At 41.5% G+C, this 21,793-nt stretch overlaps 1 protein-coding gene across 1 annotated transcript in view; it reads left to right on the top strand.

The window, feature by feature from the left end:
- Positions 1 to 8,004: 8,004 nt before the first annotated feature.
- EPM2A (EPM2A glucan phosphatase, laforin) overlaps positions 8,005 to 21,793 on the top strand; it is a 51,758-nt gene continuing 37,969 nt past the window's right edge. Inside the window, exon 1 of the mRNA XM_087817194.1 lies at positions 8,005 to 8,290. Coding sequence (XP_087673320.1) covers positions 8,005 to 8,290 — 286 coding nt within the window. The remainder of the gene's footprint in view (positions 8,291 to 21,793) is intronic.

Below are 21,793 nucleotides of genomic sequence, written 5' to 3'. Positions count from 1 at the left end.
ACCGTAACGGTGCTCGGAGGCTGTCTACACCTCCTTTTGTCTGTGCGGCTCCCTGACTTGGGACACACTAGCGTCTCCGCACCTCCATCCCTTTGTTTTTGTCTATTTCAAGTTCTGTTTCCAAGTCTTTCATGACCTGGTCTCGAACCCACCCTGTCCAGGTCTTGTGCTCAGTTTCCTTCTGACCTTTAGGGTGCCTGTCACTAGTGGCCCGTCATTCCTCTGTGACAAGTAATTTAAGATTGTGAAATACAAAAACATTCTTTTGTGTGCGATGTAATTCAACTCTTCATGTGTATTTGTCTCCGGCAACTGCCCCATAGGCTCTTGTGGGCAGGGATCACGTATTGGTGAGTTCCAGGTCACCTAACCCAGTATTCCGTACTTCAAAAGAATTTGCATATTAATCGCCAGGTGTGAACTAGTTGTCTTTTTTTGAATGATTTGAAAAAAACCAAAACGTTACTCTTCCCATCCACCACTGCCAAGTTTCCTTCTGGATTCTTAGGAATCAGCTTTTACGTGCATTTTCTTTGGAAAGCAGGGGTTCGAAACTCAAATAACTTAAAGGGGCCACACAAGCTGGTGGAATTTGATTTGTTTTGAAACAACTTTATTGATATGGAATTTATATTCCATGCAAGTCATCAACTCAAAGCAATGAGTCAATGGTTGTTAGTATATTCTCAGATTCATGTAACCAGCACAAGTCACTTTTAGATCGTTTTCAAAATTTCCCCCCCAAATCCCATGCCTTTTACCAGCCGCTCCCCATTTCTCCCCAATTTCCCTCTTCCGTCAGCCGGAGGCAAACACTAGTCTACTTTTTATTTTCATAGTTTTGCCTGTTCTGGGCATTTCATACTGTATCGTAGGGAATCGTACAGTATGTGGTCTTTCGCGACTGGCTTCTCTCACTTAGCGCAATGTTTTCAGGGTTCAGCAGTGTTGTAGCATGAGTCAGTCCTTCATTCCTGTATGAGGCTGAGTAATATTCCATCGAGTAGATATACCATATTTTATTAATCCAGTCATCAGTTGGATAGATGTTTGGGTTGTTTCCAATTTTTGCTACTATAGGTGATGTTGCTTTGAATGTTCAAGTACAAGTTTTTAAGAGGACACGTTTTCATTTCTCACTGAGGAGTGGAATTGCTGGGTCATAGAGTAACTTGCTGTTTAATCTTTATGAGGCACTGTCAAATGGTTTTCCAAAGTGGCTGCACCATCTCACCTTCTCACCAACAATAAATGAGGGTTCCGGTATCCTCGCATCCTTGCCACTTCCTTTTTAATGATATTATGACAAACTAACAAACAAAAACCCTTGGAGTGTCAAAACAAACAGCAACTTGGCCTCAATTGCGGGGAGACAATTTGCGGGGGGTGGGTGGAGACAATTGTCAAGAGCTCAAGCCTTTCCAAAGGGGAGGCAGCCCCCTGCTTCCGCCTACTGTGCCTTGGGGGGCTGTAGCCCCTTCTTGCCAAATCTGGAGAGGAGAAAAATTTGAAATTATCCAACTTTTATATTTCGGCAACTGTTCAAATGAAAGTTCGTGTATGCCTGCCAGGCGTGGCCTGTGTTCTGTGCCCTCTGCTGTAGAGAATGCCAGACGAACGGCGCTGAGTCGCCGCAGCTGCTCCCCTCGGGGGAGGGCAGCTGCTGTGGCCAGGGCGCCCCGTCCAGCGCAACTCCTCCCTCTCCTTGGCCCTGTGCTCCCAGAGGGTGACTTGGTAAATGCTGCCAGCCTTGTGTGTGCGGTGACGTGGCGAGAACAGCCCCCCACTCCACTGGGTCTCGTTTCCAGCTGAAATCGAAGTGAAATGTGTCAAGTCAGGTTGAGAGAACTGTGTCCCTCGTCACAGCCGTCTCTGGCCTCCTTCCGACGCAGCAGTGTTAGCACTTTGCGTCCTGTTTCCCGCATCGCTCGGCGTTCGCTGAGCTACACGGGGCTGCGGCTTCCCTGGTGAAGCTCCTGCAGAACGGGCCTTAGCAGAGAGCACACAGTCCTCCCCCTGGCAGACCCCTAGGCAGTCACTGTCACCGTAGCCAAGGTATAGAAAGTCTAGGCTACTCTTCTACATCTAGTCAGAGGCTTTTGTATTTGTCCAAGTGGAGATTATATATATAAAATCTGCTAATAGCAATAATTTCAAGGACCTGTCCCAATGAGTACAAATACTGAGATGTGCTGAACTGTGTCTAAACAGTTATTAAAATTTTTAGATACATTAGGAGTCAGGGCTTTAGCTTATATAATGCTTTCGTGGGACTTGGAGTGCTGAAATATGTCACCCCTGGGTCCTCTCCACCCCCATGGCTTTATATAGATTTTCCCCTGTGGCACGAGGCTCACCGAGGAGCAAGTGTTTTATGGGCAGGAAGGTTCTCCGAGTAGAAGGCTCTGCAAGTGGAGTGTGGGCTCCCTTCAGCCCAGCACTTCTGCGCAGTGCTGAGCTGGAGAGGCTACTGGGTCAGACACTCCTAGGGCAAGTCCCGGCTCTGTCATTTATTAGCTGCATGTCCTTAGGCAAACCAGCTAGTGTTCCCCAAACCCAGGTGCTTCTCCTGTCAATGGAGATTGTAACTAGGCCACGGAAACAGGGAAGGATGAAGCTGAGGCCCAGACGCAAGGCAACCGGCACAGCACCGAGGCCATGGCAGGCAGAAGCTGGACAAACGCGTAGTTTTTACTGTCATTACACATTGTTAAGAACCACTGTCCAAAACTTGGAACTAACGTGTAGGATTGGCTGCATGTCCCGCAGGCTGGAGTGGGGTCCACCAGGCCCACTCAAGAACCGTTTCCGTATCTACAAGATTACTCAAGCCTTGGCTTATTTTGTGATTTTTACCATCGATTAGGGTCCTATCCCCAAAGATACATACCCAGTCTTGTAGTTGTTGATCTGTTACACATGCAGATGATTTCTGTCCGGTGGAAGAGATAAACCCACAGGTTACAGTTTCATGGCCCAGTAGGAAGTTAATCATTTTTGTGTCTCACCTAGTAATCTATTCTTTCAGTGTCTGTATCCATTATACTGGGAATTCTTTTTGGCCCATCTTTACCATCCTGCTGACTCTCTCATGAATTTACATGGGAGTCATTCTGGAAAATTATACCTTGAGGGCACCCGTAGTGCATGCTTGGCCAAGCACACATCTCTGGGTAAGTGGCTGGTTCCACTAATTAAAATACAAGTGAACTAGTATTTTCCTTCCTCCTGAACTAGTTCTGCATGTGCAGGGAACCCCTGGGTTCCCAGCAAGAACTCGCGATGTGGGGAAGCCTAGGGCCTATACTCAGCTTCTGATCTACCCTTTCTTTCCTGGTGGAGGTCAGGGGGGTTTCACGGCCTCCACTAACCTTCACCTTCCTCCCTTGGGAGCCTTCTCTTCATTTGAATGATGCAGTAAAAGAATGTTTTCCGTCCAGCCTTCTTTCTGCCTGCCTTTGTCTTCCCATCTCAGCCATAAGCACCCCAAACAGTTTATGCAATCATTTTAATATAAACACATTCGATGGTTAGAAAAAATAAGCAAAGGGCAAATTACAGAGGGTTCAAATTCTTAAAAAAGCAACCCTCGGGTGGCCTCCTGCCCTCCCCCCCCACCTGGGCCTTCATCTTCCATTTCGTATAAATGAGCCAGCTCTGCTTTCAGCTAACCTCTTTTCTTTTTATCAAACTCTTTGAAAGTTCTCTTGGGAGTTTCAAGTCATCCCTTCCAGCCACCACTCCTTTATTCCTAGGGGTTGAGTTGTCAAGCCCTCTACCCATGTTGCGAAAGGTGTTCACTGGCCTGCCATTCAAGTTACCAGACCTAGGGGGATCTTTTTACATCTGAAGGAAGCTCTAAGCTGGTGTCTCTAACCTTGAGGTCCAGCCACCTGGCTTGGCCCTCTACTTTCCCTAGGAAAAGTCAGCTGAGGTCATTGCCTAACAGAACCCAGGCTCCATGGGCCTGTTGGGTAGAAGTTTTCAGTTGAGAAGTGGTGGGGGAGGTGTGTGTGGGTTTTACAATGCTGAGAGTTGGGGTGGGATGGCAGAGGGATGGGGCAGGCCAATGCTTTTGAAAAGGCATATGCCTCAGAGAAATTTTATACTTGGAGCATTTTTTAAAATTAATATTTTTATTGTAGAAATTACAAAGAAGCATGTCAAATCTGACCGTTGGTTGTCCACTAAAGAAGCAGTACTTTTCGATGTGGGGATGTGGTGGGAAGCGGAATCACTGGAATCTCCTGGAGACAGGAGATTTTTATATGTATCTAAAAGGACATGAATTGTTTACAAAGTTGAGAGATGTTGTGGGATTTTGGGGTAAAACCTTGGTATAGCGCAAATCCTTCTACTGCTCCAGATTCCCAAAGGGATTTCAAGTAGCCTAACCTACAATTTTCCAACCCAGAAAAGTCAGTCGTGATGTGCAAAAGTTCCAGATTCTCCCTGAAAGGTTTTTTTTCTTTTTTTAAGCTACAAAATTGGAAATAGTATATGGGACATATTAAACTCTCAGATATGCTCTGACAAGTAATAAACTAATAGTTATAATGGTCCCTGAATTATTTGGATGAAATGTGGTTCCAATCAGTGAGTATGTATATACATACATAATATTATAGGGAAAAATTTATGACAACCCTCTGACTAGTGAAAGAGTGTTTTAGAAAACATAAATCACAACGGAGCCAAGTAATAGCTTTCCCTGAGGGGACTTTGGAAGAATTAACATTTGAATTGGATCCTGAAACTCTAAATTCGAATTTATCATCCATTCTTCAACAAATATTGTAGTTCTATATAAGAAAGCACTACAGAAATGGCATTCAGTGAAAGAAATGGGTTTGATGTTTAAAAAATATTACCATAATTATGTTACTCTACTGAGCTGAGTCTTGCTTTAAATTCAGCTTGTCTCATAGCATCAAGAATCCGACCTCAAATCGATTTCAGAAATAATCGTTTTTACGAAATATCATGATTCTTTGAAATGTGAAAAGAAATCTCACATGGATAACTCAGCCAGGAAAAAGAGATTGGCAGAACACAGCTTAGTTATTAACTAGAAAAATTCTTCACCTTGGCCTGTTAAACCTGTGGTTCCATTACCAGCAAGATTAAAGGCATAAAATGACCATTTTCTAGGGCCTGACGTCAAATCCACTCTAAATGCCAAGATATTTATGTCTTTATATGTTCATTGATCAGTTTAGATTACCACTTATGATTCATCCCTTCCATCATTCCTAAGGATGGAGCTAGTTACAGGAAATAATTACAGGAAGTCCATTATTTATTTAGAGCTAATGAAGAATAACTCATTTAATGTGCTGGGATTTAAATGTATTCTGTCATGATTTTCCTTATTAGAAATCAAATTATGTATATTACATATAATGTAGTTATACGTATTATATATCTTTTTAGCTATAAGCTGAATGAATGACTTTTTTGCACTGGCTCTGTCCCTTTCTTGTTGTGGCCTATTTACTGCACCTTTCTGCACCTGTTTCCTCACATATAAAAATGGGAATAGCAATAGTAGTTACTGCAGAGAACTGGTGAGAGAATGATACACGACAATATGAGTATAAAAACCACATAATAAGGGCTCAGTGGCTGTTACAATTTTCATGGTAAACAAATTCAAATGACAAAGTATGATTGAAGCCCTATGTCCTTTAATCCATATTTTGGTCTTGCTCTTCTTTCTAGTTGTATTTTACTTGATGTACAATGTAGCCATCACATTTGTACTATATTTAAACCCATGTCATAAAATAAGTTGTTACATATTTTGTTTAGGGGCTTAAAGCGGCTACTTCCAACTATTAAAATTACTCAACCTCTTTATAATGAGATAGGAGGAAAAAGTCTGTTGAACAAATATGCTGTTTTCTTTCTTTTGTTGTTATAATGGTCTTATCTATAGGACGGAATGAAAGAATTTTAATCTAAAATGGAACTGGAGGGTATAAAATGGAAAATCTCAGTTATGTGCCCTCAGGGACATACAACGTAAGGACTGAGAGACTGATTTCCTATAAATTCCTGACTTACAGAAAACCAATAATATTGGACTTTTCTTAAATGATAGGGAGTTGCTCAGTGGTTATATCATACTAACCTTGGGCAATTTTTCGTATGGTTTCCGGAGACATGAATAAGAAATGACCCAGATCGCTTTGATCTCCCAAAATAAGCTGAATTGAGTGTTGTTTGTATGATGGGACTGTATTCGTCTGCTCAGGAAATTTTCCAAGCTGGTCTTTGTTTTTTGATTTTAACAGACTTTATCTAACTGAACTCTCCCCTTTTTCCATTCCCTGTCAATAAATACAGCCAACCCCAAACCCTCAACAGACTGGCCTGTAGCTTGCTACAGTGTGCCATTTCCCGAATGGCGATTCCTCTGCTATTCCTGAATAAACTCTTACTTTTGACGATTTTGAGCTTGCCTCAGTTTACCTCTTTACTTAGATCGACAATGGACAGTACTCACTCTGGAAGAGCTGGTGGGAATGACGCCATCTGGAGAGTACACAATAGAGGCAGCAGACTTTCTTCAGGAAGAAAAGCCTAAACTCTCAGCTCCTGGTGTTCGTGCATGGCCAAGTGACTCTCAGTTTCCTAAAACTAGCCTCAGAATATTCTGTAAGAGCCATCTGAGTGAACGGACTCACATGCCACCGTGATTTAACGTCTGCTTAGCCAATGAATCAGCCATGTCTGGCCAGCCTTGCTGTCTTCACATTTTTCTCTGTGTTTATCCTTAAGCTTAGCAACCAACCAAACATTGAGTGGAATATCAATATTTATCAGCAAAACGTATTATGTTCCAATTGTTCTACCGAGAGACTGAGTTTGTGTAGTTTACATTTTTGTGCTTGCTGTTTTATGATATTCTGAATGCATGACATTTTGTCTTTCCTGTTGCTAAAGATTCCTGTTCATAAGTTTTCAAATACTGGTCAGTTCCCATAAGAGACTGTTTTGTTAAGTGTTTGTGAATATACAAGTGGAAGGAGACAAGAACCATTTTACCAAAGGATCAAAAAGTAACAAATATGTAAACAGGACCTTTGGTTACTTTATGGCAGTGACAAAAATAAAGCCCTGCCTCCCATTCAAATAGTTTTCTTTTGACCCGATAGCTATAAACCTGCGTTTCTTGACATAAAAATGTTTTTAAGTTGAAAAAATACTGCTGACTTTTACTGAAAGACAACTTTCAACCAAACGTTCTATTTTTATGCCCTTGAAAAATTATGAATGCTATACGATTTTAATCGCAGAATGAGTTTTTGTTTTATCTTGGCAAAGTAAAACGAACCCATTTTACGCAAAGTAATTTTTGTGTTTTTTTTAAAGAAAGCGATCACGTTTTATTTCAGGCTTCGGATTGGACTGGGCGAAGGGAAACCAGGGTCTGCGCATCAGCTCTGGGTTCAGGAGGGCGCGTCTTCCTCCAGCGAGGGGACCTTCGGGGCCGCGGGGCCCGTCGAGGTGGTTTTGCGCCCTCGCGTCACGGGCGGAGCCCGAGGCCCGGCAGCCCCGCGACCCGTGCGAGGCCCGCAGCTCCCCGCAGCTGCCCGGCGTCCCGGTGCCGGAGGCTGTCCTCCACGCCACTCTCTCCTCCTTTAGGCCCCATAAAAATCATTCCCAGGTTTTTTGAAAGATGGCTGCACAATCGCCGCGGGCTAGGGAGAGGTTTTCCTCCCGTTGCGAGCCCCGTTTTCTTTCCCTTTCTGCCCGTCTCCGCGCCCCCGGACCCCGCGGAGCCGCGAGGCCCAGGCGCCCGGGCGGGGCCAGCTGCGGGCGGGCGGAGGCCCCGCCGACCCCCCCGCGCCTCCGACCCGGGCTTGGCCGAGGCCGGGCCACGGGGCCGCGTGATGCGACTCAGAAAGGTGCGTCCCGCACGTGTCCCCGCCGGCGCCCGGCCTCGCGCGCCGCCGCCAATCGCCGCGGCCGCCCCGGGGACGCCCGCCCGCCGCCGCCATGCGATTCCGCTTCGGGCTGGTGGTGCCGCCCGCGGGGGCCGGGGCCGAGCTGCTGGTCGTGGGGTCGCGGCCGGAGCTGGGGCGCTGGGAGCCGCGCGGCGCGGTGCGCATGAGGCCGGCGGGCGCGGGCGCGGGCGCGGGGGCGCAGCAGGAGCCCGGCCTGTGGCTCGCGGAGGTGGAGCTGGCGCCCGCGGCGGCGCGCGACGGGGCGGAGCCGGGCCGCGTGGACACGTTCTGGTACAAGTTCCTGCGCAGGGAGCCGGGAGGAGAGCTCTCCTGGGAAGGTACGGGGGCTGGCGCCCGCCCCGGGCCCGGAGCGGGGACCCCGACCCGGACCCCGGACCCCGGCCCGGGCGGAACCGGCCCAGGTCCCCGCTGCGCTCCTCCGGGCGCTTTGCCCGACCCCTGACTCGGGAAAGCCGCCCGCCCGCCCGGCTGCCTCCTGGCCAAACCGTCACCGCCAGACCCGACTCCGGCTCCCCACGAGCCCCCGGGCGTTTGCCGAGCCCCCAGGTGTTTGCCGTGTCCCTAGGCGTTTGCCGAGCCCCCAGGTGTTTGCCGTGTCCCTAGGTGTTGCCGAGCCCCCAGGCGTTCGCCGAGCCCCTTCAGCCCTCCGCCTGTGGGGTCCCGGAGCCCCTGACTCCGTCAGTCCCCAGGACACGTCCAGTTCGGGGCGCAGGCCGTGCGCGCCTCCGCCTCCGCCTCCGCGCCCTTCCCAGCGCCCGGCCCCGTGGGCTCCCCGCGCGGCGCCGCCGTCGGGGTCTCCGTGCGCAGTTCACGGAAAAGGACCCGGCCGCGGGGCCCGCGTTCCGCTAACCCTCGACTGCACCGTGCGGGTCACAGTAGGACTTTCCCCCTTAGAGCCTTTCTCTTCTTGGATTATTTTCATCCCAAATACGTGACCGCCGAAGCATGCTCTGATTTCTTAAAATATAAAAACAATAACTCTGGTTGTAAAAAAAAAAAAATCAGATAAATGCACAAGGTAAAAAACGGTTTCCTCCCCACATCTTAAGCCCAACATGTGCAGGGGTGTGTATTCATCTTACCTGGTGGCGTCATGTGCAGGGGTGTGTATTCATCTTACCTGGTGGCGTCATTCGGTGTAGATGTATCTCATTTTTTTAAGTGGCACCAAAATAGTCTTCACGTACCAATGTGCATTTAGGTTGCCTTTTGTTTTCTTCTGTTCTAAACAGGAATAGCCTCGCTGAAAATCGGTATACAGAGTGACCTTTGAGCATTTGGAAGCGTTTCCATAGGGGAGATTCCGGGAAATGGAATCTTCAGGTCCAAGTGTAACCCTGTTTTCATTTCGGTGGGGCTCCCAGAGGAGGCCCGAAGAGGCTCTGCCCGTGCGGACTCCTGCGGGGACGTGAATTCACACAGCCCTTCCTGTAAACGAACTGTGCCAGGGGAAGACTGGAGGGTGCGATGCTCAACAGTTGTCTAAACCAGTGAAAGGAGGGTCTCTTTAGAAGTTGGTACGAGGAAGGCAGGCCACTTAGGCCATGGCCATGTGGAGGCAAAGACTGGGCAAAGATGAGTCTTCCGTACCCCGCTGGGTGACATGGTCCTTTTGTATTTTCATGCCAGAACTGAGTCGCCCTCTTCAGCTTTTGGGCCTTCCTTACAGTGCACTGATATTATTAATAGTAGTATTTACTTATTTTTATAATAAGATACTATAGGATACTTTTAATAAAAATTGAAAGGGGTAAGAACAAAAGTTTTCCCACTGCCCCTCCTTTTTGATTTTCAGCTTTTGCTATCCCTCCCACAGCTTTTCTTTCTAAAAATTGTTTTGGTAATACCGGAGGATATTGTTCCCATTGATTTTTAGAGAGAGTGGGCGGGGGGGACGGACAGAGAGACATCTATATGAGAGAGACACATGGATTGGTTGCCTCCGGCTTGTGCCCTGACTGGAATCGAACCTGCAACCCAGGTACTGCCCTTGACCAGGAACCAGACCCGTGACCTTGTGGCGCTCGGGTGGACACCCTAACCACTGAGCCCGACCGGCCATGGCCTCCCGCAGTGCTGAATAATTTGTTTATACTGCTATTTCTTAATGTAGCAGCTTTTAACTTTTCTGTTTTTATAACTTTTTGAGTTACCACATACATTACATATATTTTATTAAAATTGGGCAATATCTAGTGACGGCAGCTGTATACCCATAAAGTCGACCGTGATTCTTGCTAGGAAATATGAGGAATTTCGCTACGTTCGTTGTCTCTCTGCCCCTGCTGATTTTTACGTTCTTTTAAATTATATCTAAATTTTATACATATTTATTATAACATATATGTTTAAAGTTTTATATAATTTATATTCTGTTTTGTAAGTGTTACTATGCCTTCCTGTTTTAGATTGGTAGGTTGACTCTAAGAACTGTAAGTTAACAAAGAGCATTGTGAGAAGGTATAGCCACTGTTTAGGAGCAGGTATTCTAGAGCCAGGTTGCTGGGGTTCGCTAACCAGTGTGTGGCCTTGGGCAAGTCACTTAGCCTCACTGTGCTGTTGCTGAAAGGACTAAACTGGCTAATAAATTTAAAGGACTTAGAATAGAATATGTATTCAGTGTTAAGTGTTAGTTGTTATTTCTTACTATTAGGATTAGGAAATACTGCAGAACCAAGTAGTTCAAACAGACTCCTAGAAAAGGAAATATAATTCTGTGACATAGAAGCTGCGCCACCAGAACAAAACAAAAAAACCTTTTTTTTTTTTTTAACACTGTAAATCATATTCATATTTTTACCTACAATGATACCAGATTTTCTTTTAATTCATATTTGGATGGTAATGTTCTTCTACAACTTGTTTTAAAAATTCTAGTTAATTTTTAAACGGGGGAAGCACACAGATCCTCAAAATTTCCTAGCTTGATTGCATATTTAATGAATACGGATTGCTCGTTTTTTGAAAACTTTTTTTTTCACTTAAAGATTGGGGACTTCCTCTTCTAAGTTTCACTAGTATGTAGCTTTCTGAGAGCAGCTACCTGGGAGTGAGTTTGTTTTTAAACTGAACTCGTGTGTTATTCGCATTGTTTTGGATCCCACATCTTCCTCTCTGAATATGTGAATCATTTTCGAGAAACAGTAGATGGAAGGTAAAACATCTGAGCCCTTAAATGCCTGAAAATGCCTTTGTTTTGCCCTCACACTTAATTGATCACTTGGTAGAATAGTCTCAAAATAATTTTCCCTTTGATGGCTTTGCCTTTGTACTTCTAGCATGTGTTCTAGTTGATAATTTTGATGTCAAAATAAGCCCATTTCTTTGTAGACAATCTGTTTTTTCTTTTTCTTTTGAAGCTTTTCTACTTTTCCTTACATTATTTTACCAGGATGAAGCTGAGGGTTGTGTGTGTGTGTGGCTTGTTAGCTCATTTATTTTTATTGCTCACTAATATTCCGTTATGTTGATGCACCACAGTGTGTGTATCCATATACCTATTGAAGGGCATCTTGGTTGCTTGCAAGTTTTGGTGATTATGAGTAAAGCTGCTATAAACACTGATGTGCAGGTGTTTTGTGTAGACATAAGCCTCTCAGGGTGCCACAGCATTTTTTAATTCTGTTCCTGCCTGCTGTAAGTGAGAGTGCCTGTTGCTCTATAGCCCCATTGACAACTGGTATTGTCTTTTTTCGGATATTAACTCTTCTAATAGGATGGGTAGTGGTATCAGATTGTTTTCATTTGCAATTCCTTAATGATAAATAATGTTGAACATCTTTTCATATGCTTTTTTTGCCCTCAGTATATCTTCTTTAATATACTGATATTATATCTGAGTGTCTATTCAGATCTTTTATTCCATTTTTAAATTGGATTGTTTTCTTATTGCTGACTTTTAAGAATTCTTTGTATATTTTGGATACAAGCTCTTAAGAGATATGTGATTTGCAAATATTTCCTCCAAATCTGTGACTTGTCTTTTCATTCTCTTAACAGTGTCTTTTAATTTTAATAAAGTTTGGCTTATTAATTTTTCCTTTCATGGATTGTGCTTTTGGTTTTGAATTAAAAAAACTCATCCCCAAATCCAAGATCACCTAATTTTTCTCCTGTGTTATTTTCTTGAAGTTTTATAGTTTTACATTTAGGTCTATTATCAATTTTGTGTTAATTTTTATGTATGGTGTAAGGTCTGTGTCTAGTTTGTTTGTATACAGACATCCAATTGTTCCAATAACATTTATTGAAAATGCTATTCGTTTTTGAAATACTTTTATCAAAAATGAGTTGACTGTGTTTGCATTGCATGGGTCTATTTCTGGGCTCTCTTTTTAGTTCCACTGATCTGTGTCTGTTTTTTCACCAGTATCACACCGTATTGATTACTGTAGCTTTATACTAATCTTGAAATAGTGGAATGTGATTTGTTCTCTAGCTTTGTACTTTTTCTTCAGTATTATATTGGCCCTTCTTGGTTCTTTGCCTTTTCATATAAATTTTAGAATCAATTTGTTGATATGTATAAAATAGCTTTCTATGATTTGGATTGGGATTGCAGTGAATCTATAGATCAGGTTTAGAAGAATTAACATCTTATAAATATTGAATATTTGAATCTATGAACATGGAATATATCTATTTAATTAGGTTTAAAATTTTTTTTATTAAAGTTTTGAAGTTTTTCATATACAGATCCTGTACATATTTTGTTAGATTTATATATATAAGGCTTTTTCTTATGCTATTTTAAGTGGTGTATATTTTTAAATTTCAGTTGTTCATTGCTGGTTTATAAGAAAGAAATTGACTTTTGTGTGTATTGATTTTTGTGTGGATGCTGGACATTTTAGTTTCACATTGTTTCAAAGAGTATGGATTTTTTTCCCTAGCAGTTATTTGTGATTTGCTTGATCCTTTTGAGGTTTATCTTGAAACTTTATAAGGGCAGGTCTATAGTAGCTTTTACTGTAGGCCTACATTAGCTCCTAAAGAGCACTACTAAGCCATACTTTTCCTGGAAACTTAAGTGTGACCCAGTTCTGTATCAGCAGTTTTTTTCTTGTCATTTGTACTTTGGGTAGCTCTGTCAAATTCTACCACGTGCATTCACAGATTGGATGTAGCCAAAGAGTCTAGGAGACATTTATGCAGATTTATGGACCTCTTTCTCTGCATGGCTTTATCATCTCTGGAATTTGGCTCCACAAATTCTAGTCACTTTGTTTTCCCCAATTTGGATTTCATTTTCCTCAGTCATGAGATCACTGGGCTCTATTTGGGATCACTTCCCTATGTCATGGTTCAGATATTCTCTACAGGCAGAAATCCATGGCATCCATGTTACTCTTCCTGTTTATTTTCCTCTTCTCAGGGGTTATAATCCTGCACAACTTTTAGTTCAACGTTTTAAAACAGTTGCTTCATGTATTTTTTCCACTTTTCTAGTTGCTGCTTTTATAGGCAGCAGAAGTAGTCTCTGACTGATTTTTAAAAGTTTACAGATAGATATTTTTCCAGCATATTCTTAAAAATTTTGCAAAATAACAATACGTGATTTTGCTGTTTAATTTGCTTCTAATATTTTAATCTGTATGTGCATATATTGTATATATAGGCATACACACAAACAGACACACACACATAGAGTCTGACCTATATTTTTCTTGCTAAAATGAAATTATTTTCTTTGAGAGTATCTTTCATTCTGAAGATTCTTAACTCTTTAATTATAACTGGTCATTAAATTTTGTTTCCACCCAACAGGATCAGGCTTTATAGTCTTAGATTTTAATGGCCATAACTTCAGTGTTTAAATTATCACTATGTTTTAATCTTTTATTCCTTCTGCACAAACTGTAATTTATTTTAATTTCATATCACCTTTTGTGCGACAGTAATTGTATTAGAGTAAAATTGACTCATGAAAAATTTGAATTCCTAAATAATCTGTTATTACTATTTAAGAAGATTAAACAAATCAACATACAACTTTTATCTTTAAGATAATGTATAGTTTCCTAGGGTTGCCATAACAAAATACTACAGAATGGATGCCTTAAACAACAGAAATTTATTGTCTCACAGTTCTGATGGCTTAGAATTCCAAAATCGGAGTGGTTTCTTCTGAGATCCACGAGGGAAGGATCTGTTCTAGTCTTCTCTCCTTAGCTTATAGATGGCTGTCTTCCGCATAGGTCTATATCATCTTCCCTCTATGTGTCTCTCTGTCCAAATTTTTTCTTTTTATAAGGACACAAATCATATTGGATTAGGGTTCAACCCAATGACCTCATTTTAACTTGATTAGTGCTGTAAAGAACCTCTCTCCAAATAAAGGAACATTTTGAAAAACTGGGGGTCAGGTGTTTAAAATATAAATTTTGAGGGAGACACACAATAGATAATACATCTTTTAAAAAAAAATATAAACTCATTAAATTGTTCTTAACATTCTACATTATTAGATGAGGCTATTTGTTGTCTTTGAGTGGAAAAACTTGCCCTGTAACTACTTCACTGTTATCTGTGTTTTAGATAAAAGACATATTCTGTAGGCAGTGCGAAGGGACACCGTTGTACATGGGAAAGAACAAATGTTTGGTATCAGATGAAGCCGGATTAGACCAAGCTCTGCCACGCACTTGTGTAATCTTACATGAATTACCTAGCCCCGTGAGTCTGTTCCTTCCTTTCTGAAAAGGGGCGGTGAACAACCACACTAGGGTTGTTGTGTGGGCTGGTTTATAAAGTGTCTAGGACGAAGTAGTAGTTACAATTTTAAGATAGACAACAGTTTTGGTAGCAGAATTATCTCTGCCTTTCCATTTTCACGAAGATGGACTTTGTTGATCTTAAAGACAGCGTGTGTTCACGGAGGCAGCAGTTTCACGTGACTGAGCTACTGCGCACGCTGAGCCCCGACTCTAGCAGCCGGACCCGCGCATTCTAGGCCGTGCTGCGCCTCCAGATCACTGTTTGCATTACCCCTTTCTCCTTGTGGTTCTACTTGGCGCTACACCCTGGTGAAGACTGGATTAGAGTAGAGGACAGATGGACACATACTGCGTAAGGGGTATCTTCCACATTCAAGCCAAAGTATGTGAAATGCACTCAATTTAATTAGACAAACTGAATAAAGAAAGGTTTTCTAAATAGGACCTTGGTCCTTTGTTTCATCCATTATGAAGTGAGAGTGTTTCAAGAGCGTAGCTCTGCTTACTGTGCTCAAAGGAACCATCACAGGAACCACTGAAGAGGTGAGTTGAGACTATTCCAACTGGTCCTCTCTCTTGACATTATCTTAATTGCCCTCCCTACTTTTCCCTTCATAACATTCACTTAATGTGTTGTTTCAGTCAAAATGACATGAGGTTTTGAGAACATCATCAAGAAGGGCATTCAAATAAAAATGAAAAGCATTATTTTCTCACTCTTGGATCAAACCACAGTCTACCACATATCCAAACAAGTTGTACTGGACTAAAAGAGTCCAGGAGTAGGTATTATTGTGGTTTCTCATTCCATCTTCCCCAGTACCTGACCCTAGCCCTTTGCTAGAAAGTTAATGGGAGCTGAAATGAAAATTTTGCTGCCTTTAGATGACTTGTTTATGTCTCCTAGAAGCAAAATGAGGTTCTAATTTTAGGGAAAATGAAAATACTGTTTCATAATTACACAGTGGGGAGGGAGATAAGTTGTGAAACTCCCACCCCCCCCAAAAAAAAGTGGTAGAGCAAGTACAGTCTTAGAAGTGTGCCTTGGGGCTTCTGTGGAGACAATAAACTGGATAAGGCATTGATGTAAACCAGTATAACATTCTATGGTGTTTAGGGAAATATAAACCCATGTGGTAGAGATTTGATGCTTCATTAAATATGTTTCTTTGTGTAGCGATAATGCTCAGGAGTGCCTGAGATTTGAGAATGAATGAGAAAAATGTTTATAAATTGGATTTGCTGAAAGCCAGAGGGTGGATAGCTTAAGGAGATGAGGGAAGCCTGAGGAGATTTCAGCTTTCTGGGAAAGAAACGGGTTCCTGTGGCAGGCCAGGTTTGACTAGCCAGGGCTTCTGTTACGGTGAGCTCATTAAAATATTCTGTTATCCTAACACCATAAAAAATTTTGAAAATTCTGTTACCTGGGAAATCTCCATTTTCTGCTCTGATGGTGGGATCCTGGTTCTTGTCCAGCCAACTCAGGTCTGTAGAACACCCAGCACACACTGGAGTGAGAAGCTTAATGTTTTTAAGTCCATGACCTTCATGTTTTTAAGTGTGAGGTCATAATGGCACATTAACATAGAGCTTTATCTTGTATTTTAGCTAATGAACTCATAGGGAATCAGAGGAATGGCTACTATTGCTTTAAGCTATGCTCCCAAGACCCCTTGGAAATGTTTGAGAAGCGTTGGTGATCTGTGAGTCTGTTTCTTTTCTCTCTGAAATACAGTGTTTGGAAAAGAGTAGAGATGTCAGAGGCTCTTTAGGAGGGCTTCTTGATGTGAGCAGCAGTGAAGTGGGAGCCAGCAGCCTGCGGCTCCAGCACTTGTTTTGCTGCTAAAGAAACATAGACCCCTGTCAAGTCATTTATCTGCGAGAACCTCAAACTCAGGAAAAGATGGACCCACACTTCTGTTATATGTCCCACTTGATTGTTTTTTAAGGAGTAGTATTTTTGAAATTATTTCGAAAATTATTAAACTCTGTTATTCCAATTGAAATCTTTTCACATTTGAAGATTGTATTTATATTGTCGGTCCACTGGGTGGCAGTATTTCCTTGTGCTCTGCTGTAGCTTTCCAGAGTATATATAATCCCATGGAAAATAATTTAATCAATATCTCATTCCCTCCCAATCTTATCTTTCCCCTTTCCCATCCCATGCTCTCTCTATCTCCCAAAACAAATTTGAGAAAGCGTTACCATTAATTTAAAAAAGGTAATGACTCTTTTTTTAATGACTCTTAGGGTCAGTCTCCCAAAGTCTTAGCAATTTTTCCAGACTTTCTGCCTCATTTGGGAAGAAATGTTGGATAGCTTAATTCTTGCTCAGATGTGAGCAAATTACTTTGATGTAGGTAGTTAAAATCAGTTAAAAATCACCTACAAAAATCTTGCCATTGACTTTTATGGTGAATGCTTTAACAATTACTTTTTACAATAAATTCATGTAGACACTTTTGATTGATAATACTAGCGCTGCTTGTTTTATCTGAGTCCTTTGATGTCTATGACATATTTGACAAGTGTTTTTACTGTGGTTCCATATCAGTTTACTTTGTCAGGATTTCTTAGAGAATAAATTTCACAAATTGAGAAGTAAGAAAAGTACACTTGTAAAGCTTGATAAGTGTTTCCTTGTTAACGTCTCAAGGTTTCGATATAAGTGATGGCCTAGGTCTATCAGAATGGTCTTGTCCTGTAGCATGGAAAAAAAATTAAAAATCTTTAGCGCCGTAATGGATTACTTGTTTTCACTTGTAGGAAGACCGCTGATGCATTTTTAAACTGCCATCGTCACTATATTCTATACAAGAGAAAGTAGGTGCTTTGAAAGTTAGACTGTTGAAAAGTTATTTACAAAACTGGATGTACGTAGAGAAATCTTTACTTTTAAATGGCTGACACTTGATAGAAAAATTTAATTGTTTTGTGCCAAATAAATCTTTGCTATTTTCAGGGAGGAAAAAAAGAAAAAGTTGTAAAAAAAAAAAAAAGGATATCTAAACTCCAATTGGTATGTTAATGAAAATTTTATACCTTTCTCTTCTGGTTGTAATTATGAACCGCATTTCCTCTCTTCTAATGTACAGAATACTGATAAGATGTTTGCACTGTGTGTATGAGCATTAAACAGTTTTTGGGGGGTGGGGATGATCAATAACTTTTCACTGATTCTCAAAGGGACTTGTTCCTCACATAAAGTAAAAAACAATAACACAGAACCCCTGATATTTCATCATCATTACATATTTTGAATTAGGTTTAAAAATTGCTTAAGAAATGTAACCTCACCAAATATCAACCCTCATTTGTATGGGGGGAAACATGGAGTAATAGTGTACTTAGTTTTAGGAAGGGATTTTAGAAAAATCTCCCAATTTCTTTGTGCACAAATTAAAAGGCAACTGGCTGGCTGATCGATTAGTTAGGTGGGTTTGTTGCAGGTTGAACAATTGAACCTAAAGTGCTCCGATTAATAACCGGGAAGGACATGAATGCAAGTGGCAGGTCCAGTCGCTGGTCTTCGTGCTTTCCTGCTAAATCTTATTATTAGTGATTTAGGAAGCTAGCTTATCAAATTTGCTGATAAATCTGGGAGAGAGAGTTATTTGTTTGAGAGAAGCAGTATGCAAAATATTAAGTCCCAAAGGTAGGAATAAACCTACAGGAAGAAATTAATAAAAGTTAAGTCTTATATTTGCATAAACAAGTTATTTTATAAAAATAGAGAGCTAGAGAAATTTGTCTTGAGAACAATTCAGAGGGAAAAGATTTTGGAGTTCCGATTAGTTTTGGTTTTAGGGAGAAATCAGCAGGTTTGGGCAGAGATTGGTCAGAATATATAGACTAGGTGAGTTACTGGAAAAACCAGTGTTCTTTCTTTGGAATACATGAGCCCATGGGAAGTAACTGTTATTGTGGTCTTGTCTCGAAACATAGAGATCCGAACAGAGCTGTTGTTAAAAAAGCAATTTGACTTCTTTTAGTGGTTTACTTGTTTAGCAAGTCAGGGTATAGATTTGCAAGACACTACAAGGACGAGAAGAAATATAAGAGAAGAAATTGGTGTTAAATTGTTTTGAACACCAACCATAGTAGGTCCTGTGTTTAACCCTCTCAATGGGCTACTTAAGTGAATTCACTCACAACTCGATGAGGTAGATAACAGTACTGTGACCCCTGTATCACCCATGAGAACACAGAGGCACAGGTTGCCTGACCGACTTTCTCGCCACTGTTTACAAGCAGTAAGAGGACCGCTTGCAATGGAGTCGTCTGCACTTTGAGCCCGTGCACTAGATGCTCTAATACACGGCCTTCCCGGAGCAGAGTAGTCCTGAAGGCACAGAGGAGAGTTTCAAGGAGAGTGGTCGCTATCATTAAACGCTGCAGGCAGGTGAGGAAAGATGAAAAATGAACCTGACAGTTAGGAGATGAGTTCATTTGAAGTTTGTTTTTTGCTGTTTTTTTCCAGTGGAGTGTTGAAGGCAGATGCCAAACCGTAGCGCACTGAAGAATACAGAGGGAAGTGAGGTGGTTCAGTGAGGACAGGGCCAGTTAGAGGGAAGACAAGGTTATAAGATGTGATGGCGGGGCAGATGCTACAGGAAGACTAGGAGAGGAGGGATTTGGTAGGACAGGAGGGTTAGGCTAGGGATGCAGGGGATGCTGTGTTACAGCAAAGAGGTTGTCCAAGCCAAACACCATCGAGTGCTAGACAGCCTTGCTCTCTTTCCCTCCCTGGCAATTTTTAACCTTTTAAAAGTACATTATTGTTGATTTAAAAAAATAATTTACAATTAAAAATTTAGTACATTGGGTACTTTTGAATTAAATCAGGTAAGAGACACGTGATATCTAAAGAAATGTGGTTCATTTTCCAAAATGAGTTGCTGGAGAAAGGTGATGTGTTCAGACCTAGTGCAGTTGCCATCCATGGCCTAGTTGACATTTGTTTCTCCCCACTTTCCTGGGCCAACAGAATCCTGATTTGTTTTGGTAGAGGTGGGGTGAATCATTATTGCCCTGACTAGAATGGTCATCTTCCTCCTTGGCTGGTGATTGGTCAAAGGGTGTCTGTGTCACTTAGTTCTGGCTAATGGGAAGTAAGAAGTCTTGGGTGAGGCTCCCAGGAAAGCTTCCACTTTTCTCATGAAAAGGAACAGAGGCCCTTCACCCTGCTCCATGGCTAGGACTCCAGACATGATGCCCAGAGGTCCCCTTCTGAATGTGAGGCGACATTTATGACAAAGTCAATGTGTGAAGGATGGAAAAGCAGACATTTGGAAAGCACTTGGCATGTCACCAGTTCTGTGCTAACTCGCTTTGCACCTCTTGTTAGGGGAGAGATAGAGCTGTATTTGTGAAGTTACTGTTACATTTTCTGTGGCTTGCAACCAGACACGATCCTAAAAGAAGCAAAATCCTTCAGCTCTTCCTTATACGTGTGTAGTTTATGAGTATGGTAATTTTTAGATAATTTCTCTAATTGACCCTGTTTTACTTTTGCAACCTATAATGTCTCATTGAAAGGGTATAAAATAATGTCTTACCAATTTCTAAAAAAAACTTAGTCTTTAAAAATTATATTTGACCACTATTCTTGCTTTCAATCAGCTGGACATTTCTAGTTTCTTTCCAGTAACTAGAACAGCACGTATATGCCCATCAGCTGGGTCTCTATAATGTCAATAAAATATTTTTGTCATAGAAGAAACTAAAGCATAACTCTACCAGAGATGGATTTCACAACACAGCTAGACCAGTTCAAAGGAATATTTAATTAAACCATTTAGTCCACATTAAAAAAAAATCTTAATAGAGGAGAGATTTCATGCCAAAACATTTCCTGACTATGAAACTGTTAAAATGCACGTCTGCTGGGTTAGTTGGGGTAGGATGGAGTTAAATGTATAATAATCCTCAATGTTCTTCAGCGTTCCTGGGATGAATGTGCTTCTTCTGTGTTCTTTGTATCTAAATGTTGGACACTCTTGAGATATAGCTACTAGGGAAGGTATTGCCTTCTGCCTCAGTATTATTTGACTTGAAGTACACAAAGACAGGTGACATGGGAGCTTTTGCCGTGAGATTCAAGGTATGCCAATGAAGTAGAGAAATCTGGTTAGAGGAATTTGCTTTATACAGTGAGTCTAATACTAATATAAATACATTATATATTTTCATAATGTGACTTGGGTTTGTATTCGGATGATGAAACACAATGAAGTTTCTAGTCGATCCTGGGAGTGCTGTGGAGAGGAAAAATGACCTGTTAATTTAACAATAACAAAAGTCTAGACACTACTATAAAAATTAAGTGAGAGTAGGAGAATCAACGTTAAAATTATTAGAGCAATTAAATAAAATGTATTGAACACGTGAATATAAACACCTCTCGTGGGACACAGAAAGTAAATGTGGTATCCAGCAAATATGCCCAATTATGCAGAGATGGAGCATTTTAATATGCTGATCTTGTTAATCACTTGAGTCAGGGCATAATTCGCTATCAAAGGATCTGATCACTTCAAATCAGGTGGTCAAATCTTTGGCCTTACTCTAGATTATCACATTGAATGAATTATTAATAATTCAGTCTTGGTGCTTTGAGTCAAGCCTATTAAGAGCAATCTACGTTTTAGATTTTCTCTAAAAAATTATAGAAGAAGGAAGCTCTTTTATTGTATTCAGTTTTAAATGGAAGCATAATTGCCTGGTAATGCCATTGTTGGGGATGTTTTAAAAGAGAATCTTCAATCTTTGAGATGCTTCCCACGAATCACTAATTAATGTAAATCTTCTTCATTTAAAAAATATCTGACTGCTTAAATCATGGTTAGAGAAGTGGTAGTTCTGTTCTCTGCGTTGCCAGTTTATGAAACCCACCTGCTTTACAGCGCTTGCTTTAGAGTCTGTAAGGTATGTGGATCCCCTATGAGTCCGTATTACGTTGTCACTCTCCCCACCGAAATAAATATATTTGTTCTTATTATCTGCTTTCTGCTCTGAATCACAGTCATATATTCTTGTGCTCTTCGTATGTATCTGAAACATACCCTGTTGTCAATCACAGTGTGTGACCCATCCCGCCTA

The sequence above is a fragment of the Miniopterus natalensis genome, chromosome 5, assembly GCF_054644295.1.
Source record: "Miniopterus natalensis isolate mMinNat1 chromosome 5, mMinNat1.hap1, whole genome shotgun sequence".
NCBI lineage: Eukaryota > Metazoa > Chordata > Mammalia > Chiroptera > Miniopteridae > Miniopterus > Miniopterus natalensis.
This window is presented reverse-complemented; position numbering and strand designations above follow the sequence as displayed.